Raw genomic sequence first — 19,840 nt, forward strand, 5'->3', positions numbered from 1 at the left:
ATTTTTGTTCCCAAACAAGGAATGGAAAGAGAAAAGAGAAAGAAGTGGGTATTTCCTCTTTAAGATGCCTCTGACTCCTTTCCCTGAGGAGATTTGGAACTAGGGTTGCTCCCAGAGCCAGTTCCCCAAGGATCTGAAATTGCTGATCAGAAGCAGTGAGCAGTGATCAGACCAACCCCCCACCCCCTGGACTTTGGAGGACCAGCCCCGTAGAGCCCACCCAGGCACCAGCAAGCTGCACCAGGAGCCCGGGCTGCCGTCCTCACTGCTGCCCATCACACATTTGGGAGACAGGGTATGCCGGTTTGTATATATTATGTCTCCCAGAAAAAGCCATATTCTTTGATGCAATCTTGTGAGGGCAGACGTATTCGTGTTGATTAGATTGGAATTCTTTGAGTGTTTCCATGGAGATGTGGCTCAATCAACTGTGAGTGAAACATTTGCTTGGATGATTTCCTTGGAGGAGTTACCCCACCCATTCAGGGTGGGTGTTAATTGGATCACGGGAGTCATATAAAGGAGTTCACGGACAGAGGACCTCAGAGCAACTGAGAGTGACATTTTGAAGGAGCTGCAGCTTACAGAGACATTTTGGAGAACACAACCAAGGAGCACGCAGGCGCATAGAGAGGAACGTCCTGGGAGAAAGCCATTTTGAAACCAGAACTTGGAGCAGACGCCAGCCACCTGCCTTCCCAGCTAACAGAGGTTTTCCGGACACCAATGGCCTTTCTCCAGTGAAGGTACCCAATTGTTGATGCGTTACCTTGGACACTTTATGGCTTTCAGACTGTAACTTTGTAACCAAATAAGCCCCCTTTATAAAAGCCAATCCATTTCTGGTGTTTTGCATAATGGCAGCATTAGCAAACCAGAAGATGGGGATTGTAGCCGCTGCACGGAAGGTGAAATGCACCTTTATCACAGTTTATCACAGTTTATCAGCCACTTACTTCAGCTCTTCCCTAGACTTTTCACAGTGCCCCATAGACTCCAGAGTTCCAAAATAGCTGACTCGGACCATTCCTGCTGGTTCAGTAGTCATTTTGGTGGAGGCACTGATTCCTCTGCCTTCCCATGATCCAACATTATGCATTTTGCTTCTCCGTTCTCCCACTGAGGCTGCCTCGGGCAGCTGGGTGCCTGCAGAGTCAGCTCCACCCTGGGGGCCTCATGAGTGGGAGCCGCAGGGGGCATGGCCTCCGTGTGAGAGTCCAGGGCTGTGTCCCAGTGCCTGGAACAGAGTGGATGTGCTGAATAACGAGCAAACGAACAAATAAATGCGCATGGCTGCCGCGAGCAAAAATGAGGGCAGTTGTGCTATGAACTCCCAGAGGAAAGAGGCCTAACAGTGGCTGGAACTGCTCCTGGTGGAAAAAGAAATGAGGACTCTGGAGGATGAGCCCTGGGCTGAGAGTCGGGACCCCTGCCGAGTGTGAGGAACACGGGGTCCAGAGAGGCCGAGTGATGTTCTCAGGGTGATGTTTCTGGAACGGGGGGGCTCTGGAGCCCACCTGTGTCTGTCGGACTCTAAAGCTGACAGAGCACCCATTGCTACCCCACCAGTGTTTGCAGAGGTGATTTGGGTGAAGTGCAAATGCTTTACACAACTTTTGCACTTGGTCCTTTTAGGAAGCTGGGATGTGCAAATTAATTTATTCACTAATTTAAAAGTTTTTGAAACACTTTCTTAGCCAGAGAGAGAGAGAAAGAGAAAGAGAGAGAGAAAGTGGGGGAGGGTGCAGAGGGGATCTGTCTATGTGATCGTAGCGGTTCATTTGTTTATTGTCGTAAGACCTTTCCCAGTGGGAGCTGCAGAAGGAGGCACTGCAGACTGACGTGTGACATCTGAAGACCCAGGAGTGAAGCCTGAGTGCCGTGTGGTCACTGCCTGATCCACATGCTACCCCTGAAAGGTGGCTGTGGCAACAGCAGAGCTGGAGCATGCCAATGGTCGCCAGCCGTGGGGAAGACATCCCACGAGTTACTTCTCAGATCTCCAAGGGGCTGAGATCACGAGCCCCCAGCAACGTGGGACGAGAGTTTCAATTTAATCAAGCCTCTCCTTCCACTTACGGTTTCCCCTGTGGGTCTTACAAGCCAGCCGGAAAGACTTAAGGCACAGCGGGGAGACGATGGGAACGCAAACACCCCGTCTTGCTTAGAGATCCATAATTTTGAGGGTTCAAAGAGGTGTGTTTCAGGAGGCCCAGCTCGCTGAGGATGGGGCAGGGTGTGGCATGTGTAACTGTCACCCTCGTTGGCCCTGGGACACCACAGCGAGGCCTCAGCAGACTGGCTCCCACCGAGGAAGACGGAGGTGGGCGTGGGCAGCAGCACCAGGCAGAGGGGCCGGGGCAGTGGCCAGCATCCGAACAGGGAAGCAACGGGACTCACAGCCCTGGGTGGGCTTCTCGGCACAGGTCACAGAGCAGAAGGCCCTGACGGGTCGTCAGAGGCGCTTCGTGGTGCTGGAATCTCGAGGGCCTAATTCCAGAACAGGTGCTGCGTGCCTAGTTCCACAGGGTGTCTTCAGTCTCTCATCCAGGAAATGCATACAGTTATCCCTTCCACAGCGCGCCTTTCCCCATTGTGGGTTCGATACATTGCGGGTCGGCATAAGAAATTAATTGGGAATTTTTGGGGGGTTTTGCGGAAGCTGCAGACAACATGCAAAGGCTAGAAATGTAGCAATGTCTTAAAAAGTTCAGTATCTCATAAATGCATTAAATGTCTGTACTATTACAAATATAATTACCTGTACAGTAGGTAGTTTACTGTTTCATAACATAAATGAACAGCTACATACTTTTTTTTCTTAAAATTTAATTTGTGGTGAAAGAACTGCAGTTTTATGCACTGGTTGGGGTCATCAAACATATTTGGGGCAATTGCTCACGTGACATCTCACGGCGATCTCGCAGTGATCTCTGCATCTTGAGTTTCTCATATCCTGTGTTGTTTAAACGCCATAAACTCTATTAAAATCCTGAGCGTAGTGTTCCTCGTGGTTCGGAAAGAGCTCCCAAGAAGCAGAGGAAAGTGATGAACTTGAAGGGAAACGTAGAACTGTTAGATACGCTTCGTTCAGCAAAATGGCTGCTGTGGTGGTGGCGATTACGGGGTTAATGAGTCGACTTTAAGGCATCTCAGGAGAAAAGAGAAAAATATCCTCCAGCCCTTGCTGCAGCCACACCAGCCACTGCAAAGCATTTGCATAAACCATGAGAGCCGCATCCTTGGAAAGCGCAACGTTCTTTTGGGTGCAAGACTGTTGTAAAAAAGGGGTTCCAGAAGACTCTGGCATCATATGACAAAAGGCTCGGTCCTTATATGAGTCCCTAAAGGAAAATGAAGGTGAAGGGTCTACCCCTACGGATTCTCAGGCCAGCAAAGGCTGGTTTGAAAATTTTTAATAAAGGTGCAGCCTACGCAATGTAAAAGTAACGGGAGAGGCCCACCCTTCCTGTGCTCAGGGTCAAAGCCTCACCCAGGCTACGTCTACTCCCTGTGACCGAGGTCAAAGTGACCCCCACTCAGCTCCCGAGATGTGCCTCTTCCCGATCTCCCAAGACAGCTGCTCGGCCTGGCAGTGGCTCTCGTGCACCCTCTGCAAAGGCGCTGGGAGTGGGAGGGATTTTTCAGAGTCCGTCAAGGGCCGGGGAGCTCAGCGGGACCACTGCATCCTTCCCAAGTTCTTCACCGTTCCCAGCAGAGACAACTGTCCTCACGGGGCCGGGACTCCCTTGGGAGAGGCAGACAGCTACGCAGACGATTCCAAGTGGTGGGCCAAGTGCAGGGTCTGTGCTTTGGGGGCAGATGCCCAGAGGAGCTAATGAGAGGGCAATCAGGGTGGGCTTTCTGGGGGAGGTGACATCGAGCCGAGCCTTAAGGAATGCTTATGAGTTCCCGGTGGTGGAGGGGTTGGGGTGGAAGCTTCTGGGCAGAGGGGACATGAAGTAACTCTGTGACTCACCACCTGTGCGGGGTCCCCCCAGGGTGCCAGCCCTTGAGCTCAGCAGGGGAGACGCTTAGTGAGCAGACAGACAGGCCTGCCCTCAGGAGGTGGATGGTCCTGGAGGGGTGGACAAGGACCACAAGGCCTGGAGGGGCTGGACAGGAGCTCCCACCTACGGCTCCAGGCCTTGGTGGAGACGGTGCTGAGTCTGAGCAGGGCTGGCCAAGGGTCTGGGCTTAGAAAACAGGCCCCATTTCCAAAGTACATCCCATGCTGCCCCAGACACTGGGGGAAAGCTGGAGAGTAGAGCTCCTGCTTCCTCCAGACACCACTCCAGAGGCAGCAGGGGAGCCCAGGAAGATGCCCCAGGCAGGGCCTGCAGCACCTGAGGGCAGGTGTCCTGGGGGCCCAGGGCAGAGACCAGAGGGGTGGCCACCTCTGCCCAGGAGCCCAAGTCCACCCGCAGCCCCAGAACCCCTTGAGAAGCAAGAAACAAAACACACAGCTCTGTGGCCCTGAAGACCCAGCCTGCTGGAGCCTTCTGTCCCCAAGGCCACTGTCCCCAGCCAAGCTGAGGCCGGGGCCCAACCAGGCTGGAAGACGGTCTTAGCCTCTGCTCCATGACCCAGAACATCAGCTCCTCTCTGGCCTTTCTGTTTGTCCGGGCAGCTCCTGGGTGTTGCGCTTGGCCGGGAAGGAACCCCATCTGAGGTGTCTGCCTCGCCTTCCGCTGGGGGCACACTTCCCTTGCACTCCCATGGACTCCTTCTCCAAAGGCTAGGGCAAAATCACCCCAAAGCGGAGGGGGCGCTGAGGACGGGGGCACAGCCAGGCAACCCTGTTTTCAATCACCCCTCAGCCCATGGGATGCCCGGCCCCATGCTGGTTTCCAGGAATTGGGGGCCACACCAGTCCCCAGCCCCCTTGGTGCCCTCCCTGACCCCTGATCTCCCTCTTTGTTGTCCTTGTTTTGGAGCAGGGTAATCCACGGCCTGAGAGCCAAGTCCGTACGCCCCTGCTTTTGCAAATAAGGCTTTATCAGCACCCAGACACACTCATTCGTTTGTCTGCAGCTGTCGCAGTGGCCAGGTTTCCGGGGGGCTGCAGGGCCCTCGGGCCTCCACACCTGAAAGACCCCTGGCCCTTTACAGGAACAGTGTGCCAGATCTGCCTTCCCATTGCCACTTCCGTCTCCTGCTCCCACCGGAAGGAGCTCTCCGACACCCAGCTCTGACGGGGTCCCTTGAGCCTTGCCCTTCCGTGCTGTTTGCTCTCCCTGGAAGCCCCTCCTGCCCCCCTTCATCACAGCGCCCAGCTGGGGTCTGGCCTGCTCATGGGTGCTCCTCCGTTAGATGGTAAGCTCATGGGGAGGCCTGGCTGGGGCCGGTGGGCGGACAGGTGCATTGGAGCCCCCCGTGCTGGGAGAGAGGAATAAGCCAGCGGGGGCGGGAGCGAGGCTGCTCAGGGATCTGCCAGCATGGCGTACCTTTCTTTCAGAAACCGGGCCCTACATGCACTAGGATCTTTCCACCCAAGTGGGCTTGAACCCTCCTGGGGTCCTGGTGCCAACAGCTCCAGTCCCAGGGAGAGCGCACAGCCCCCAACCTGGCACGGAGAGCTCAGGGGCTCAGGCAGCCGCCGCCAGCTGCGGGCAGTCTCCGCAGATACCCACTGCAAGAGTTGGATCAGCGCCTCTCTGGCTGGGTAACCTTGGGGGAATCTCAGGGCAAAAAGTAGAAGTTACGGCCCTAGATACACCACTGGACAGGCAGGAGGGCTTCCAGAATGTTCTGCAACATTCCTTCTGCCCCGTGTGTCACAGGTTCTTGGGGGATCCTTAAGGAGGAAACGTGGGTGTTCGGCCATAGCCCCGTGGTTGTGCCCGAGGAGACCAATCTAACTGACATAAATATGCCTGGAGTTGCGCTTGGTCAGTGAAAACACAGTCATTTTGGCTGGAGACCCTGTAGGGTGTTGTCGGGCAGGGGTCTGCCCATCTGAGAGGTAGGGGCTCAGGAGGGCAAGTCAGGACCCCCTTGCCAGGGTGGCTCCTTCCAGGGGCCTCTGCTATCTGGGAGCAGGACTCCTCCCGGGCCAGGGAGAGAGAGAATTCGCTGGGGTCCCAGAGGGGACAGAGGACAGCCATTGCCAGATTTTGCAAATAAAGAAACAGGACACCGAGTAAATTCGAATTTCAGAGCAACAACGAATCACACATTAGATGAGTCCAAGTACGTCCCGAATGTTGCAGGTTTGCCGGAAATCCACCTGCAACTGGGCGTCTGCATTGCATCAAGCCCGCACGAGAGAGAGCAGGTCCTGACTGCAACGTTGAGGCTGCCACTTGGGGGAAATTTGTCTTCTGGCCAGGAGCCCACCCCCTCACAATTATTCCGCCAGCATTTTCATTCCCGAGAGCCCTTGTTCCTGAAATGGCAACTCTTGGAAAGGCCTCACCGGGGGGACCTTGGCCCCAGCCCCTCTGGGCACAGGCAGGGCCCACTCCTCCCCTTTGTTTTTCCTCCTCAAAATGCCAAAGCCTCGAGCGGAGTGGCTCAGGGGTCCCTGCCCCAGCGATTGTGGGATGGGGGGCCCCGCCCAGCCCCGGGGCAGCCTCGGTGACCCTGGGTGAAGCTCCCAGGGGCCGCTGGCCATCAGTCCTGGGCCCGGAACTCAGAAGGCAGCCAAGTTGTGAGGAGCCGAGTCCAAGCTGGTCACATGCTGCCAAGGTCTGGGGCGGGAGCGTGACCCAGCGTGGGCCACCGGGAGCCTGCGTGGGGGGTCTGAGGGGCCCGTCCACCTCCCAGGTCCCCTCACTGTAGGGGCGGCTGAAGGGGGCCGGCTCCCCCTCTGGAAGGCCATGGCCACCATCTTGGTGAGTGTGGAGGTCTTGGCTGGAAACTCCGCCATTTTTCTGGAGGGGGCTGGAGGGCAGGGCCCTATCCGGGGTGGGACCGTGGCCACTCGGGCTGGCAGCTCTCCGTCCACTCCGGCCCTGGCCCCTGGGCGCCGAGCACAGCCACCGGGGGGCACTGTGAGCCAGGACACCCAGCAGGGCTCCACCAGCAGCTCCGGGACCACCCCAGGGGATGCACCAGGGGGCCCAGCTGACCCCAGACCCCACAGCCAGGCCCCGGGGGGACATGGGAAGGCTCCTCAAATCCATCACCACAGCCCCTGCCTGTACACAATACACAATCACACACACGCCCACCCGGCACACACTTCGCACACACGCACGTGTATGAGCACACACTCACATACACTTGTGCATGTTCTCACACCGATTCACACTCACACACACAAACATGATCATAGACACACACAAAGACCTTCATTTTCACACACCTACAACACACCCTCATGTACACACATATGCACATGGGCATGCTCTCACACCCACTCACACTCACAGCCACGCATATAAACATCATAGATGTGCATAAAGACCTTCGTATTCATATACATACACCCTCATGCACACACACACACAAGCATTCTGTCACACTCACATCCACACACTCACATAGTCATAGATATGCATAAAGACATTCATATTCACATGCATATATGCATATATGCGGGACACTGATTACGTGCTTCAACTTGGCGGGCCTGGGCTGGGGGACCTGATCAGCCCCTGGGGAGGGTGGTGGGCACGGGCGACAGCGCCCTCCGCAGCCCCCCGGGCCTGGGAAAGTGGGGCCGGAGGCAGGCCCCGTTTCCTCACCCAAAATACCACTGTTAGGGGAGGCTTGCCGGAGGGAACCGCCTTTTCCCCACCCCCTTATCTTGCCCGGACACTCCCCGTTGCCAGTGCAACTCCCATCACCACCAGTGCGCATACATTGTTGCCAGACACCGTTACCGGAGCAACTCTCGCCCCTTTTCAATCAATCTCCGCGCCCTCTCAGAACCAATCCAAGCCTTTAACCTCTACAGCTACCCCGCCCTCTAGACCGCCCGTTATAAGCTTGTACTCTCCCCTAATAAACCCTCTCTCTCTTGGCTTCTTCACCCTAAAAGAACCGTGTCCCACCTGTTCCTTTCTCGCCGCCCTCCATACTTTGCACGCCACCCCGCCGGGGACCTGGCCAAGTCCCCCGCCTCGCCCTCGCCTCCGGGAAAGAGCCCCCGCCGCCGGCACCCTCCGAGCAATCCTGGGAGCCTAGGATTTAGCAACCGGCCGCCACCCCCCCCCCAGACGAGTCAACTGCGACCGCACATATACACAACACACTCATGCACACCTGGACACATACACGGGTGTGCTCTCACACCCACTCACATGCAAACACATGCACATCGCACAGACACGTCCATGTGCTCACATTCATGTGCACACATCCACCCCAGCTCACACACACTTTTACACACAGGCCCTGGTGGGTTGTGAGGCCCCCAGTGCCCTGGAACTTGGGAACAGAATTAGTGTTTTTTTTTCCTTCCTGGTACACACCCTAGTGGTTGATGGGGGAGTCCAGCCCCTTGCCAGGGCCCCAGTGCCAGGCTGCCCTGCCCCTGGAGCCCCTTCTCCACCCCAGCTGCCTCTTCCCAGTTCCACGGGAACCTGCCCTCCCTGGAGCCTCGGAACTCCTGCCTGGTAGTGGCTCTGCCTCCTCGCGGCCCAGCCTTGCCCGGGGTTCTCTTCTCTCCCTGGGGCCCCCTCTGCCAACACATCTGTCCATCGTCCTAACAGTGCTGCGTGGGATTTTAATATTCTCTTCTGCATGTCGAATCCCATGTGATGCTGGGATCTGAGAAAGCTCTTCACACTGCACCAGAGCAGGCCCCAAGTGAGCAGAGGGGGGGTTCCTGGGCTGGCCCCAGGTGAGTGGAGGGCTGGTTCCTGCAGTTCCTGCCCACTGCCCTCCCCACCTCGCTCCTCTCTTTCCCTCCCCTTGCTCTTCGTACCCCCTCGCCACCTTCCCCTCTTATTTTACCATTGGCAAATCAGAGTCCCAGAGAGGGGCCCTGACTTGTCCAGGGTCCTTCCACATTTGTCTGGATATGGCTGTGGGCAGGGGGCTGCTCCCCAATCAGGGACTGGGGGACCCACCCCTGGAGACGAGAGCCGGAAGCAGGTGTCCCCGAGGCCCTTCCCTTGCAGACCATTGTCACCTGTTCTGTGACATGGAAATTAACCTACAACCTCCCAGCTCCCACCCCTCTCTCTGTCCAAACAAGCAGATCCTCGAACCCAAGGCTGGTGCCCATGTGGCACATCCCCCAAATGCTGAGCGTCTCAGGGCACTGCCCTCTGCTCTCCCAGGAGGGCCCCTGACCTCCCTGGAGCCAGAGTTCCCAGCAGGTCCTTTCCTTGTTGGGCTTTCTGCTAGTGGTTTTGATGCTGGTGATGTTGGGGGGGCCCCTGGCCCCAAGGAGGGGCCCGTGGGAGGCCCCTTGAGGGGCACATAAGCAGCAGACAGCGGGCGCTGGGGCCGAGGGGCTGCCCCTCCACCTACCCTCTCTCGTATCACTCCCAACATCTTCCATCCACCCCAATGGCCTTTGGTGGTGGAGAGAATCCCACACCACACCCGTTTCTCCCGGCTCCTGGATGTCAGCAGACAAGCCCGCTGCCCGCCTTCGTGGGTGCAGGGATCTACTCAGCACTGGGGGGCTCAGGAGCTAGGCTCAGAAGTGCTCCGTGGCCTCCAGGGAGGAGGGTGGCAGGATCAGGCCTGGGCTCCCACCCTTCCAGCCTTGAGGCCTCGGGATTGACAGCTCCCGCGGGTCCCGGGGCCTCCTCTTCTGTAAAACAGGGACACGCCACTCACCTGTCAGGGGTGCCACGAAGATCAGAGAGCAAAGCCCCTAGCGCAGGGCGGCATTCCCCCAGAGCATCCCTTTTAGTAGGGCACCCCCTAGGAAGTGGGGGGCAAGGTCCCATGGGACCCCTGTCAGGGCCAGCTCTGAGGCCTCCGCCTCCCCATGACACCCCCACTCCCTGCCCTGAATCATTAGTGAGGCACCCCAGACGGACGCTTTCCTTCAAGACGCCGCCCTGAGCCCCCCGTCCGCGACGCCGTGGGTGCGGTCTCTGATGCGCCCGCTGCCACCTGGCAGGGCCTCCCGGGGTGCGATCCTTTGCTGTCCATCTTTTCACCGAGCTGCAGCCCCAGCTCCCGGTGGGCTCGGGGAGGGGGCTGCCCTGTGGTTTGGCACACAGAGAGCAGGGAGTGGGGCGGGCGGAGCGCTGGGGGCCTTCCCCTGGGGCATGCACCCCCTTCCCGCACAGCCCCCTCCAGGGCAGCAGCAAGAAGGTGCTGGAAAGGGGCCGTGCGGGTGGGTGCGGCCGAGGAGAGCGGGGGGCTGGCTCCGGCGGCCTCCGGCCCCCTTGGGAGGACACTTGCCAGAAGCCCGTGAAGACACCCTCTCACTTTGCCACCGCTCTGAAAAGGTCGGCAGTTCTCTCGGGCCCTGCAAGCGCCACGCTCCGGCTGCCAACATTTTCCTGACAGCAGGAGACGGCTCTTACCACACCCTGGCTACCGCGGCTGGGAAAGCTGCACGCAAGGCTGACACGGCCGCCCGGGGCCGGGAAAGGGCAGCCATCGCGGCCTCCCTGTTAACCCCGGGAAGGGTTTAGGGAGGGACCGAGGCTGCCATTAGCACTCGTGTGCTCTGTGTGCCTGTGTGTGTGTGTGTGTGTGCTTGTACCCATGTGTGTGCACAAGTATGTGCATGAGCATCTGTGCTCATGCATGTGATGAGTATGTAATCCCACGTTTGTATGAGTGTGTAAACATGTGCAAGGGCACAGGTGTATGCATATAAATGTGTGCACCAGTGTGTGTTTGTGGTCGTGTGTGCATGTGTGTATATGAGTGTGTACTTTGTGAGTGCATGTGGTTGTGTGCATGAGTGTGTGTGCTTGTGTTCATATATGTGCACATGCATGTGATGAGTATGTAATCACACATTTGTGTATGAGTGTGCAATTTGTGTGTGTAAGACATGCGTATGAATGTACACCAGTGTGCTCATGCTCATGTGTGTGCATGTAAGAGTGTGTGTATGAGTGGTACTTTTGTGTGTGTGACTGAAGGTTGTGTGTGGCTGTGCGCATGACTGTGTGTGCATGTGCTCACATGTGCATCTCTGCACACATGTGTGCATGAGTGTGTAATTTGTGTGTGCAAGGGCACACAGATGTGCACATCAGTGTGGGCTTGTGCTCATGTATGAGTGTGTACTTTGTGTGTGGCTGCGTGCATGAGTGCGCGTGTGGCTGTGCACGCACGTTCATGCTGGCAGCGCATCACACCAATCCCTCGTTGCCTAACCCGGCAAGGAAAGGAGGTCTGCAGGCTCTGACTGGCACGGTTTGCAAAGGCTCTTTTCCCTTCCTTTTCAAAAACAAACCTGTCCGTCGTCCATCTCCGAAGACTTTGTGGGTTCCACTCCCCAGCGGCCATGGTGGGGTGTTTACCAGCCCTGTGGGAGGCCCAGTGGGCTGCGCTTAAGGGAGTGTTTTCCACATTGCCACAAGGTTTGGTGGGAAACAGCATCCAGTTGTTTAGAGTTTTCATCCTGATTCCAAAACCTCTAACCCAGGCGGCTGACAGTCAATAATAATAAGTGGATCTCATATTTGTGTGGACTCTTCCACCCAAGAGGCAAAGAGTGTGCTTGGAAGCCGGAGCTGGGTCCAGCTGGATCCTCCTAGCTGCCCCGGCTGACAGCCCTGCTGTGTGACCTGGGACCTGTCCCCCACGCTCTTGGGAAAGCAAGACAGGGGCCGGGCATCTCTTTGGGCTCTGATACCCCGTGAGGCTAAGAACTCCCATCGTGCAAGGGGTCTGGGTTCTCTCCTTAGGGGGAAGCATGTGTCCAACGACCCAGCCTCTGGGGAGCAGAGGAGTGTGCCCAGCCTCAGGCAGGAGGATATGGGGGCAAGAGTCTGCTCCTGGGACTGGTGGGCCACGTGGGGTTCTAAGGGCAGCAGTCGAGTCTGTTTCCTGCCTCACACATGTAAGTGTTTACTCAAACTGCCTAGCTTCATGAAGGATTACCTCAGCCTAGAGGCAAGACCTAGCAAAAATGAGTGAAATGTAAACACTCCAAAACTCCCAGACCAGAACAAATGTAAAAGAGAACAGGATTCAGCAACAAGGAGAGCTGTAGAACACAAATACTCAGGCCACTTTGTTTTGCATCATGAAGTTGACTCCAAGATTCCTGGCAGCCAATGTGAAAAGGGAAAAGGGATCAGTTCAATTGTCTGCACTGTTCTTAGGCTAGAGCTTCCCAACTCTCTTTCCCATCAAAGTGTACAGGGAATGTAGCAAATCCGGGTGAAGGTGGACACAGCAGCAACCTCCAGCCTGGAGACCACTGCCCAGCTGGCTAAGCAGAAAAGGCGCAGTCTAAGGTGGCTGTCATTTAGTGCTCTGAAAGTGCAAAGCTTTCTAAAGCCTTGGCTCTGAAAGATGCTTTTCCTGAGAGGCTTCATCAAGGTGGCCCCAAAATAAAAAATAGATGATGTCCCCAACAGCATCTGAACAGCAAACGTGGCCACCAGTCTTCTTGGAACGGCCCTCGCTGAAAGCTGTGGGCATATTTCCAAACCACAGTGCCCGGGAGGGGACAGCAGGCTCAGGCAGCCCAGTGCCTGCAAACCTCACTGGGCACGAGGCCCACTCACCCAGTGCTCCTGCTGGATGCCAGAGCCTTTATTGAGCACCTACTGTGTGCCAAGCCCTAGGCAGGAGATTTCCATGCATGGTCTGGTTTAATCTTCCCCAGACCAGACCACAAGGCTCTGTGAGCCCCACTTTAGAGGCGGGGGCCGGGCAGGGCTCAGCAGTCCTAGGAGCAGACTCTTCTCCCCTACATCCTCCTCTCTGAGGCTGGGCACACTCCTCCCCTCCCCGGATGCTGGACACACACATACCCCTAAGGAGGGAACCCAGACCCCTCACCTGGCTTCCTCCAGCACTTCCTTCCCCGGCTCCGCCCCTGAATTGGCTTCAGGCTCCCAGTGAAGCAGCTTTTTAGAAGCAGGTGTTTCAAAGCCTTTGCTGCTGTTCTTATTTGCTTATTTTTCTTCTTGTTCTAGGTGCTCAGAACAGATTCCAGAACTGCTACCGGGTAGAACTGTGGCCTGAGAACTCTCCCCCGGCCTCCTACCCCGCAAGGCCCTCCACAGTGCCCACCTGCCCACCTGCGGGGGCCAGGGGCTGGGCCGCCCCGTCGTCTGCACGCATCTGTGCGTCTGCGAGTGAAGGCGCGTCCTCCTGTCTGCCTGCATGTGTGCGTGTGCGTGTGTGTGTGTGTGTGCGCGCGCGCGCGCACGAGCGGGTGGGCGTCTCTTCTTTTGGGGGTCCCATGGCCCTGGATCTGGCTGTCCGTAGGTCTCGCTGTGGACAGCTGTTTGAGCCTCAGTCTCTGCTTGGCCCCTTCCTGTTCAACAGCGATTTCTAGGGTGTAACCTCACCCCTGTGACGAGATGAAACAGGCCTCCCTGTAGACCCCGTCTCCCCATGGTCCCCACCTCCCCATAGACCCCGCCTCTCCATAGACCCTGCCTACCCGTAGACCCCGCCTTCCTGTGACCCCCTTAGACCCCGCCTCTCCATAGACTCCACCTCCCCATAGACCCCTTCTCTCCATAGACCCCGCCTCCTGGTAAACCCCGCTTCTCCATAGACCCCCGCTTCCCCATAAACCCCGCCTCTCTGTAGATCCCGCCTACCTGTGCCACCTCTTAGACCCCACTTCTCCATAGACTCTGCTTCCTGGTAGACCCTGCCTCTCTGTAGACCCTCCGTGCTTGACAGCCGCTTCCCTGTAGCTCTCTTCTGAGGGTTCCGACTCTGCACCCCTGTGTGGCCTGCAGCTCCGCCCTGGAGCAGGGGGTGAGGGGCAGGAACCCAGGTCATGGGCACCTCCTGTGTAAAGGGGCTGCGTCGGGTCCTCGTCAGTCCCTCAGCCCCTCCAGCTGCCCCTCAGCGCCTCCCGGGGCTCAGACGGGCCTTGCCGTGAGGGCCCACGTCCCGCCTGCTTCGGGATCCCCCAGCCAGGGGGACCCAGCCCTCCCGGGGCCGCCTCCAGGGCTGCAGTGGCTCTGGGGATCCTCCGCTCCCAGACACCTGCTCTCAGGTGGGAGACAGTGCCCGAGTCCAGCCCCTGAAGCCTCCTCTCCGGCCTCCCTGCCTCCCTTTCCCCACTCCTCTCTCCTCACGGCCTCCAGGTTTTCTGAGGCACGAAGCCAACTGGGTCACTGTCCCACCCAACCTTCTCAGAGGGTCCCACAACCTTCACACTGAGCCCACACCCACTGCTTGCAGACCTCCACCAGGCGCTCGGTGCCCCGGGCCGGGCACGCTGCAGGTTCCCCCCCACCCCCGGCTCTCCAGTCTCCTGCTCTCCTTTCCTGAAGGCCTTCCCGTCTCTCCCCTCGGGCTTGCCCCAGCCCTCCCCCAAAGTCAGCCCGAGCATCACCTCCTCCGGGAAGGCCCCTCAGCCTGGCAGCTCACAGCAGGGGTGCAAGCGGCCTGGACAGGGTGTGGCGGTGGGGGTCGGGGGGCCGAGGGTGGCACCCATGATCAGAACAATTGGCATCACCCACCTTCTCCAGCACCCACAGGGCTCCAGGCTTGTGCTGGGGGATAGAGGGGCTGTCCTGCAGATGGGCTGCACCCCAGCAGCCTCGCACGACCCCAGACCCAGCTCTCCCGGCCCCATCCACAACCCTGGAGCTGGGCACCTGCTCTGCCATGGGTGCTGACACCGACGAGGAGGTGAGGCCCACAGGGGTTCAGGCATAGGCTGCAGGTGTGTGAGTTGAACTGTGCCCCACAAAAGGGTCAAGTCCACCCCTGGTACCTGTGAATGTGACTTATTTGGAAGGAGGGTCTTTGCAGAGGCCGTGATCCAGTGAGTGGAGTCACAGGAGGGAAACTCGAAGACAGTGAGATCAGAGGGGGCAGCCAGGGGACGCGGGGGTGAGTTTGGAGGGATGTGCCCACAAGCCCCGGGTGCGGGGATGGCTGGCACCATGGCCTGGAGCCGGGAGGATACCGGGGAGGCCTGTGCCCCAGAGGGAGCTGGGCCCCGTGGGCCTCGCCTCAGCCTGCCAGCTTCCAGGACGGCGAGGCGACACATTTCTGCAGATTTGAGCCACCCGTTTTGGGGTCCTTGGTTACGGCAGCCCCAGGAGACTCAGGAGGCAGCAGAGCTGGTCCGGGTGGAGGGCCTCTGACTCACACCGGGCCACACACCCACCAGGAGCCCAGGTGTGGAGGAGAGCACCTGGGGCAGGTGGGCCTTGAGGGGCAGGGAAGGCGAGGAGGGGGCCTGAGCACGGGCCTTGTGACTCCCCGGGGTGGCCTTGGTTTGGGGGACGGGGTGAGGAGGGGGCAGGCAGGGTCTGGGGCTGGAGGTGAGGCAGTGAGCAGGTCTGGGGTCCCGGCCGCATCCCTGCTAGTCCCGGCTCTCTCTTGCAGGCAGCTGGAAGGGACGAGTGGGATTAACATGCCCGGGTTTGCTCTACTCGTGTTCATTTCTCCAAACACGAAGGGCCCCCGTCGGGCCTGCTCTAACTGGTTTGTTTCTGACTGTAGCAAAGAACAAATGCATTTCCCTCCAGCTGCTTCTCCCTGCGGCGTCCCTGCAGCTCCGCTTCTCGGGGGACATCGGGGAAGGTGCCAGGAAAGGGTCAGTGGGTGCGGAGGGGTCCTGGTTATGGGTCCTTTCCTGGCTCTGAGGCCCCGGGGCCTGGAATCTGGAACACACACACGTGCATGTGCACACCCTGCCCCATGCTCACACACGTGCACACACAGTACCCACAGTCATGCCCAGTCCCACTCACATTCACACATGCATACTCATGTACTCACACACGCACATACACAGCCACACACACACTCATACACACGAGTTCTCACACACACATGTGCACGTGCACACTCTGCCCCATGCTCACGCACGTGCACACACAGTACCCACATTCATGCCCAGTCACACTCACATTCACACATGCACACTCGTGTACTCACACACGCACATACACAGCCACACACACACTCATACACATGAGTTCTCACACACACATGTGCACGTGCACACTCTGCCCCATGCTCACGCACGTGCACACACAGTACCCACATTCATGCCCAGTCCCACTCACATTCACACATGCACACTTGTGTACTCACACATGCACATACACAGCCACACACACACTCATACACACGAGTTCTCACACACACATGTGCACGTGCACACTCTGCCCCATGCTCACGCACGTGCACACACAGTACCCACATTCATGCCCAGTCACACTCACATTCACACATGCACACTCGTGTACTCACACACGCACATACACAGCCACACACACACTCATACACATGAGTTCTCACACACACACGTGCATGTGCACACCCTGCCCCATGCTCACACACGTGCACACACAGTACCCACATTCATGCCCAGTCCCACTCACATTCACACATGCACACTTGTGTACTCACACATGCACATACACAGCCACACACACACTCATACACACGAGTTCTCACACACACATGTGCACGTGCACACTCTGCCCCATGCTCACGCACGTGCACACACAGTACCCACATTCATGCCCAGTCACACTCACATTCACACATGCACACTCGTGTACTCACACATGCACATACACAGCCACACACACACTCATACACACGAGTTCTCACACACACATGTGCACGTGCACACTCTGCCCCATGCTCACGCACGTGCACACACAGTACCCACATTCATGCCCAGTCACACTCACATTCACACATGCACACTCGTGTACTCACGCATGCACATACACAGCCACACACACACTCATTCTCACACACATGCGTGTTCTCATGCACATTCCCCACACTCTCACACTCACACACACACATGCATGCACACACATTCTCACACACATACACTCACAGGCATGCACACTCATACACATGCATTCACATATGCATCCTCATGTATTCACACACACAAATGTGAACTCACACCACAGTCGCTCACACACCCACACACTCACACTTGTGTCTGACACAGGCGGAGGTACCGGCAGAAAGGAACCCTCACCTTTATCCCTCAGATGCCAAAGCAAGCTTTCTAACGAAAATCTGACCATCTCGTCGCTCCTGCCTTCAGGACAGAGCTCAGGCTCTCCGCTCTCACCATCCAGCACTTTAAATTCAGAGCTTCAGCTGTGCTGGCGTCTTTACAAACTTGCTGCCCATTTTCTCGCCCCGGGCTTTGCACGTCTGCCCCCACCACCACCACCACCACTTCCAGGACTCCCTGTGCTTCTGCACGCAGCCTGCAGGCCACCTCTTCCAAGAAGGCTCCTTGGGTTGGGACTTTTGCCTTCTCTGCACTCCCTGCCCTCTGGACTGGACGTGCGTCCATCACACCCCGAGGGGAAGTGCTCTCTGGGTTTGTCTGACCCCTGTCTCGTCAGGCACGTGGTTTCCAGGTCTCTGTAGCCACCACTCCTTGGGTCGCGGGTGCTCCCCACTGCTGGGTGGATTGTGATCTGCATCTGCTCCCAGGCCCTGTGTGCCAGGCTCGGCGCTGAGCTCCCTCCCAAGAAGCATCAGTCCAGCAACCAAAGTATTCGAGGGGAATCCTGACCTCCACTGGCAGCTTTGGAAACCAGCGTATTGGGGGATCCTCTGCAGAAGCCCCAGCTCTTCGTCCCCCAGGTCCTTTCACTCTGCAGCTCTGCAGCCTCCTGGTCATCCCAACCCTTGCACAAAGGCCCCCTGGCCCTGTCACAGGCGCTTTCTCTCCCTGACAGCCCCCCTCTTTCCTGGCTCTTTATTATGTAGCTAGACTTGGCCTCTCTGCCTTCTTTTTTGTTTCTTTTCTGTTTTGCCCATTCTCCGTATTTCTCCACAACAAAGCGGAGCCCTGGAACCTGCCCAGCCTGTTAGAATCCTCTCCCCTTCCCTCTCTCTCTGGAGCCCTCGCTCTTTGTGCCCCTTCTCCCACATCTGCATCACAAAAAGCTTGCAATCCAGCTGGCCGCTAGAGAGCTCTCCTTGGGGAAAGCAAAGGGGCAAAGCTGAGCCAACAGGTCAAAATTCTCTGTCTTCCTCCGAGGCAGGGACGGAGGCGGGGACATTCACACGGAAATAGATCATATTCCCATCTGAACCCATGAAACCTCTTTACCAGCTTCCTTTTAACCTTCCACTGTGGCCCCGCAGACCATTCTCAAATGAGGGGACTGTGTCTGGGGCAGGGCTGGTAAAGCCACTCTAAGGAAGGAGTGTGGCTGGGGCCCCACACAGCCTGCCCTTGTCAAATCCCACACCGCACCCCCCATCCCAGGCTCCATCCGTGCCGTCACGAAAGCTCGTCCAAGCAGCTTGTCAAACAGCCCACAGCCAAGGGAGAGCCGGTTGGGAGTCGCCGGGGGTAGTTGCTAAAGTGTCTTGATTTGTTTTCCCAAGCAGATTAGATATGACTCCCCACAAACATTGCTTGTACAGTTGTGTTACACATCTTGATTAGTTGAGCTGTTTAGAAAAGTGGTGCAGAGCTAAATTCAAGAGAATTCAAGAGCACAGCTTGGCGGGGAGAGCTAGGCTCCAGCACCCCCACCCTCACCCCCAGAAGCTGTCCAGGCTGGGCAGGCAGCAGGGACCTGGGAGCAGGGAGGGAAAGTGCTCTTAGTCCCTGGGGGGCTTGGGGTGGCACCAGGAACTGGAGCGACACACAAGCCTCAGGGACCAGGTGCAGCTGGGCACACAGAAGACGTCCCCTCCCAGGAGCTGGACCCATGTTTTAAGGCCCCTTACTACTTGAGTTTCAGGGACAAGATTTTTTTTTCCTCCTTCAGTGCATGTGCTGTGGGAGAGAAGGGGAGGCTGAGGATTTTAAACGTTTTAGGAAAATTTTCTCATGCAACTGCAATGCTGCAAGACTTAGAAGAAATCCCCGGGCCAGAGCCAAAATACCCAAAGAAAGAACATCCTCCTTACCACCCCCACCCCAGTCCCCTCCAATCGTTCTCTCATCCACTGCCTGGAACCTCACAGTGTCCCCAGGGGATTTGGGGGCTCGCTGGCCTCCCTCAGCCCAGACCCCTGAGCCCTTTGATTCTCCCAGCCAGCTGTGCTGTGTGTTTCTGCAGCAAAGGGAGAGTGGAGAGGCGAGAGGGGACCGGAAGGGATCCTGTGATACTTGGATTTTTGTGGATTTCTCTCCGAGTCAGCTGAACCCCATGGCCTGGAGGCAGGTGTGATCTCTCACCTTTCCTAAGAGTCTCCAATTAAATGGCCTCGGTCTCTCCCGGGTCATTTCCGGACTGGAAGGGCCCACGGCTCAAGATGGAGCATGGGGTGGGGGGAGCGGAAGGTTCTAGGCCAACAGGAAGAAGAGAGGGCCGCTCACGGGCAGGACGAGGGTGAAAGGGGGCGAGTGGGGCTGGGCGGGACGTGGGGAGCGCTGTGGAGCTGTCATAGGTGGTTGTGAACACGGTGGGATCTGAGGGCGTCCCTGCCTTGTGGAGCCTAAGTATGGCGGGGAGGGCAGAGAAGCCACTTGTTGGGGGTGGAGGTGGGGGCTGTGACCCCGAAGCTCCGAGGAAGGGGCCATGGGCACAGTGACCCCTGGGGAGGAAGAGGCCCCTCCATTCCGGGTAATGGACCCCTCCTCTGCTGTGGGGGCCTGCACTGCTCACATCTGCGGGGGCAGCACTGGTGTCCCCCCCACCCCCAGCCCCTGAGGAACTAACTGTAGAAACAGCTCATTTCCAGGGACACACAGGCAGGGGCCTCCTGACACTTGGCCTTGATCACCGTGAGCTGTTCGGCCGAGCCCCCTTGTCACAGGAGGCCCGATTGGACCCAGACACTGACCAGAAAATCTGTG

General features: G+C 57.6%; 1 protein-coding gene across 5 annotated transcripts in view; it reads left to right on the forward strand.

Moving 5' to 3' along the window:
- Positions 1-19,344, forward strand: part of LOC119531065 (histidine-rich glycoprotein-like) — a 265,512-nt gene extending 246,168 nt beyond the window's left edge. For 4 of the 5 annotated variants that reach the window (XM_037831859.1, XM_037831856.1, XM_037831854.1 and 1 more), the window contains 2 exons: positions 13,026-14,709; positions 15,532-19,344. In XM_037831859.1, coding sequence (XP_037687787.1) covers positions 15,765-17,006 — 1,242 coding nt within the window. In that variant the 5' untranslated portion in view covers positions 13,026-14,709; positions 15,532-15,764 and the 3' untranslated portion in view covers positions 17,007-19,344. Of the gene's footprint in view, positions 1-5,060; positions 5,317-13,025; positions 14,710-15,531 lie in introns of those variants that run through there. The other variant, XM_037831858.1, reaches the window with a different exon arrangement.
- Positions 19,345-19,840: the final 496 nt, after the last annotated feature.

Source organism: Choloepus didactylus, chromosome 4 (genome assembly GCF_015220235.1).
Source record: "Choloepus didactylus isolate mChoDid1 chromosome 4, mChoDid1.pri, whole genome shotgun sequence".
Classification (NCBI taxonomy): Eukaryota; Metazoa; Chordata; class Mammalia; order Pilosa; family Megalonychidae; genus Choloepus; species Choloepus didactylus.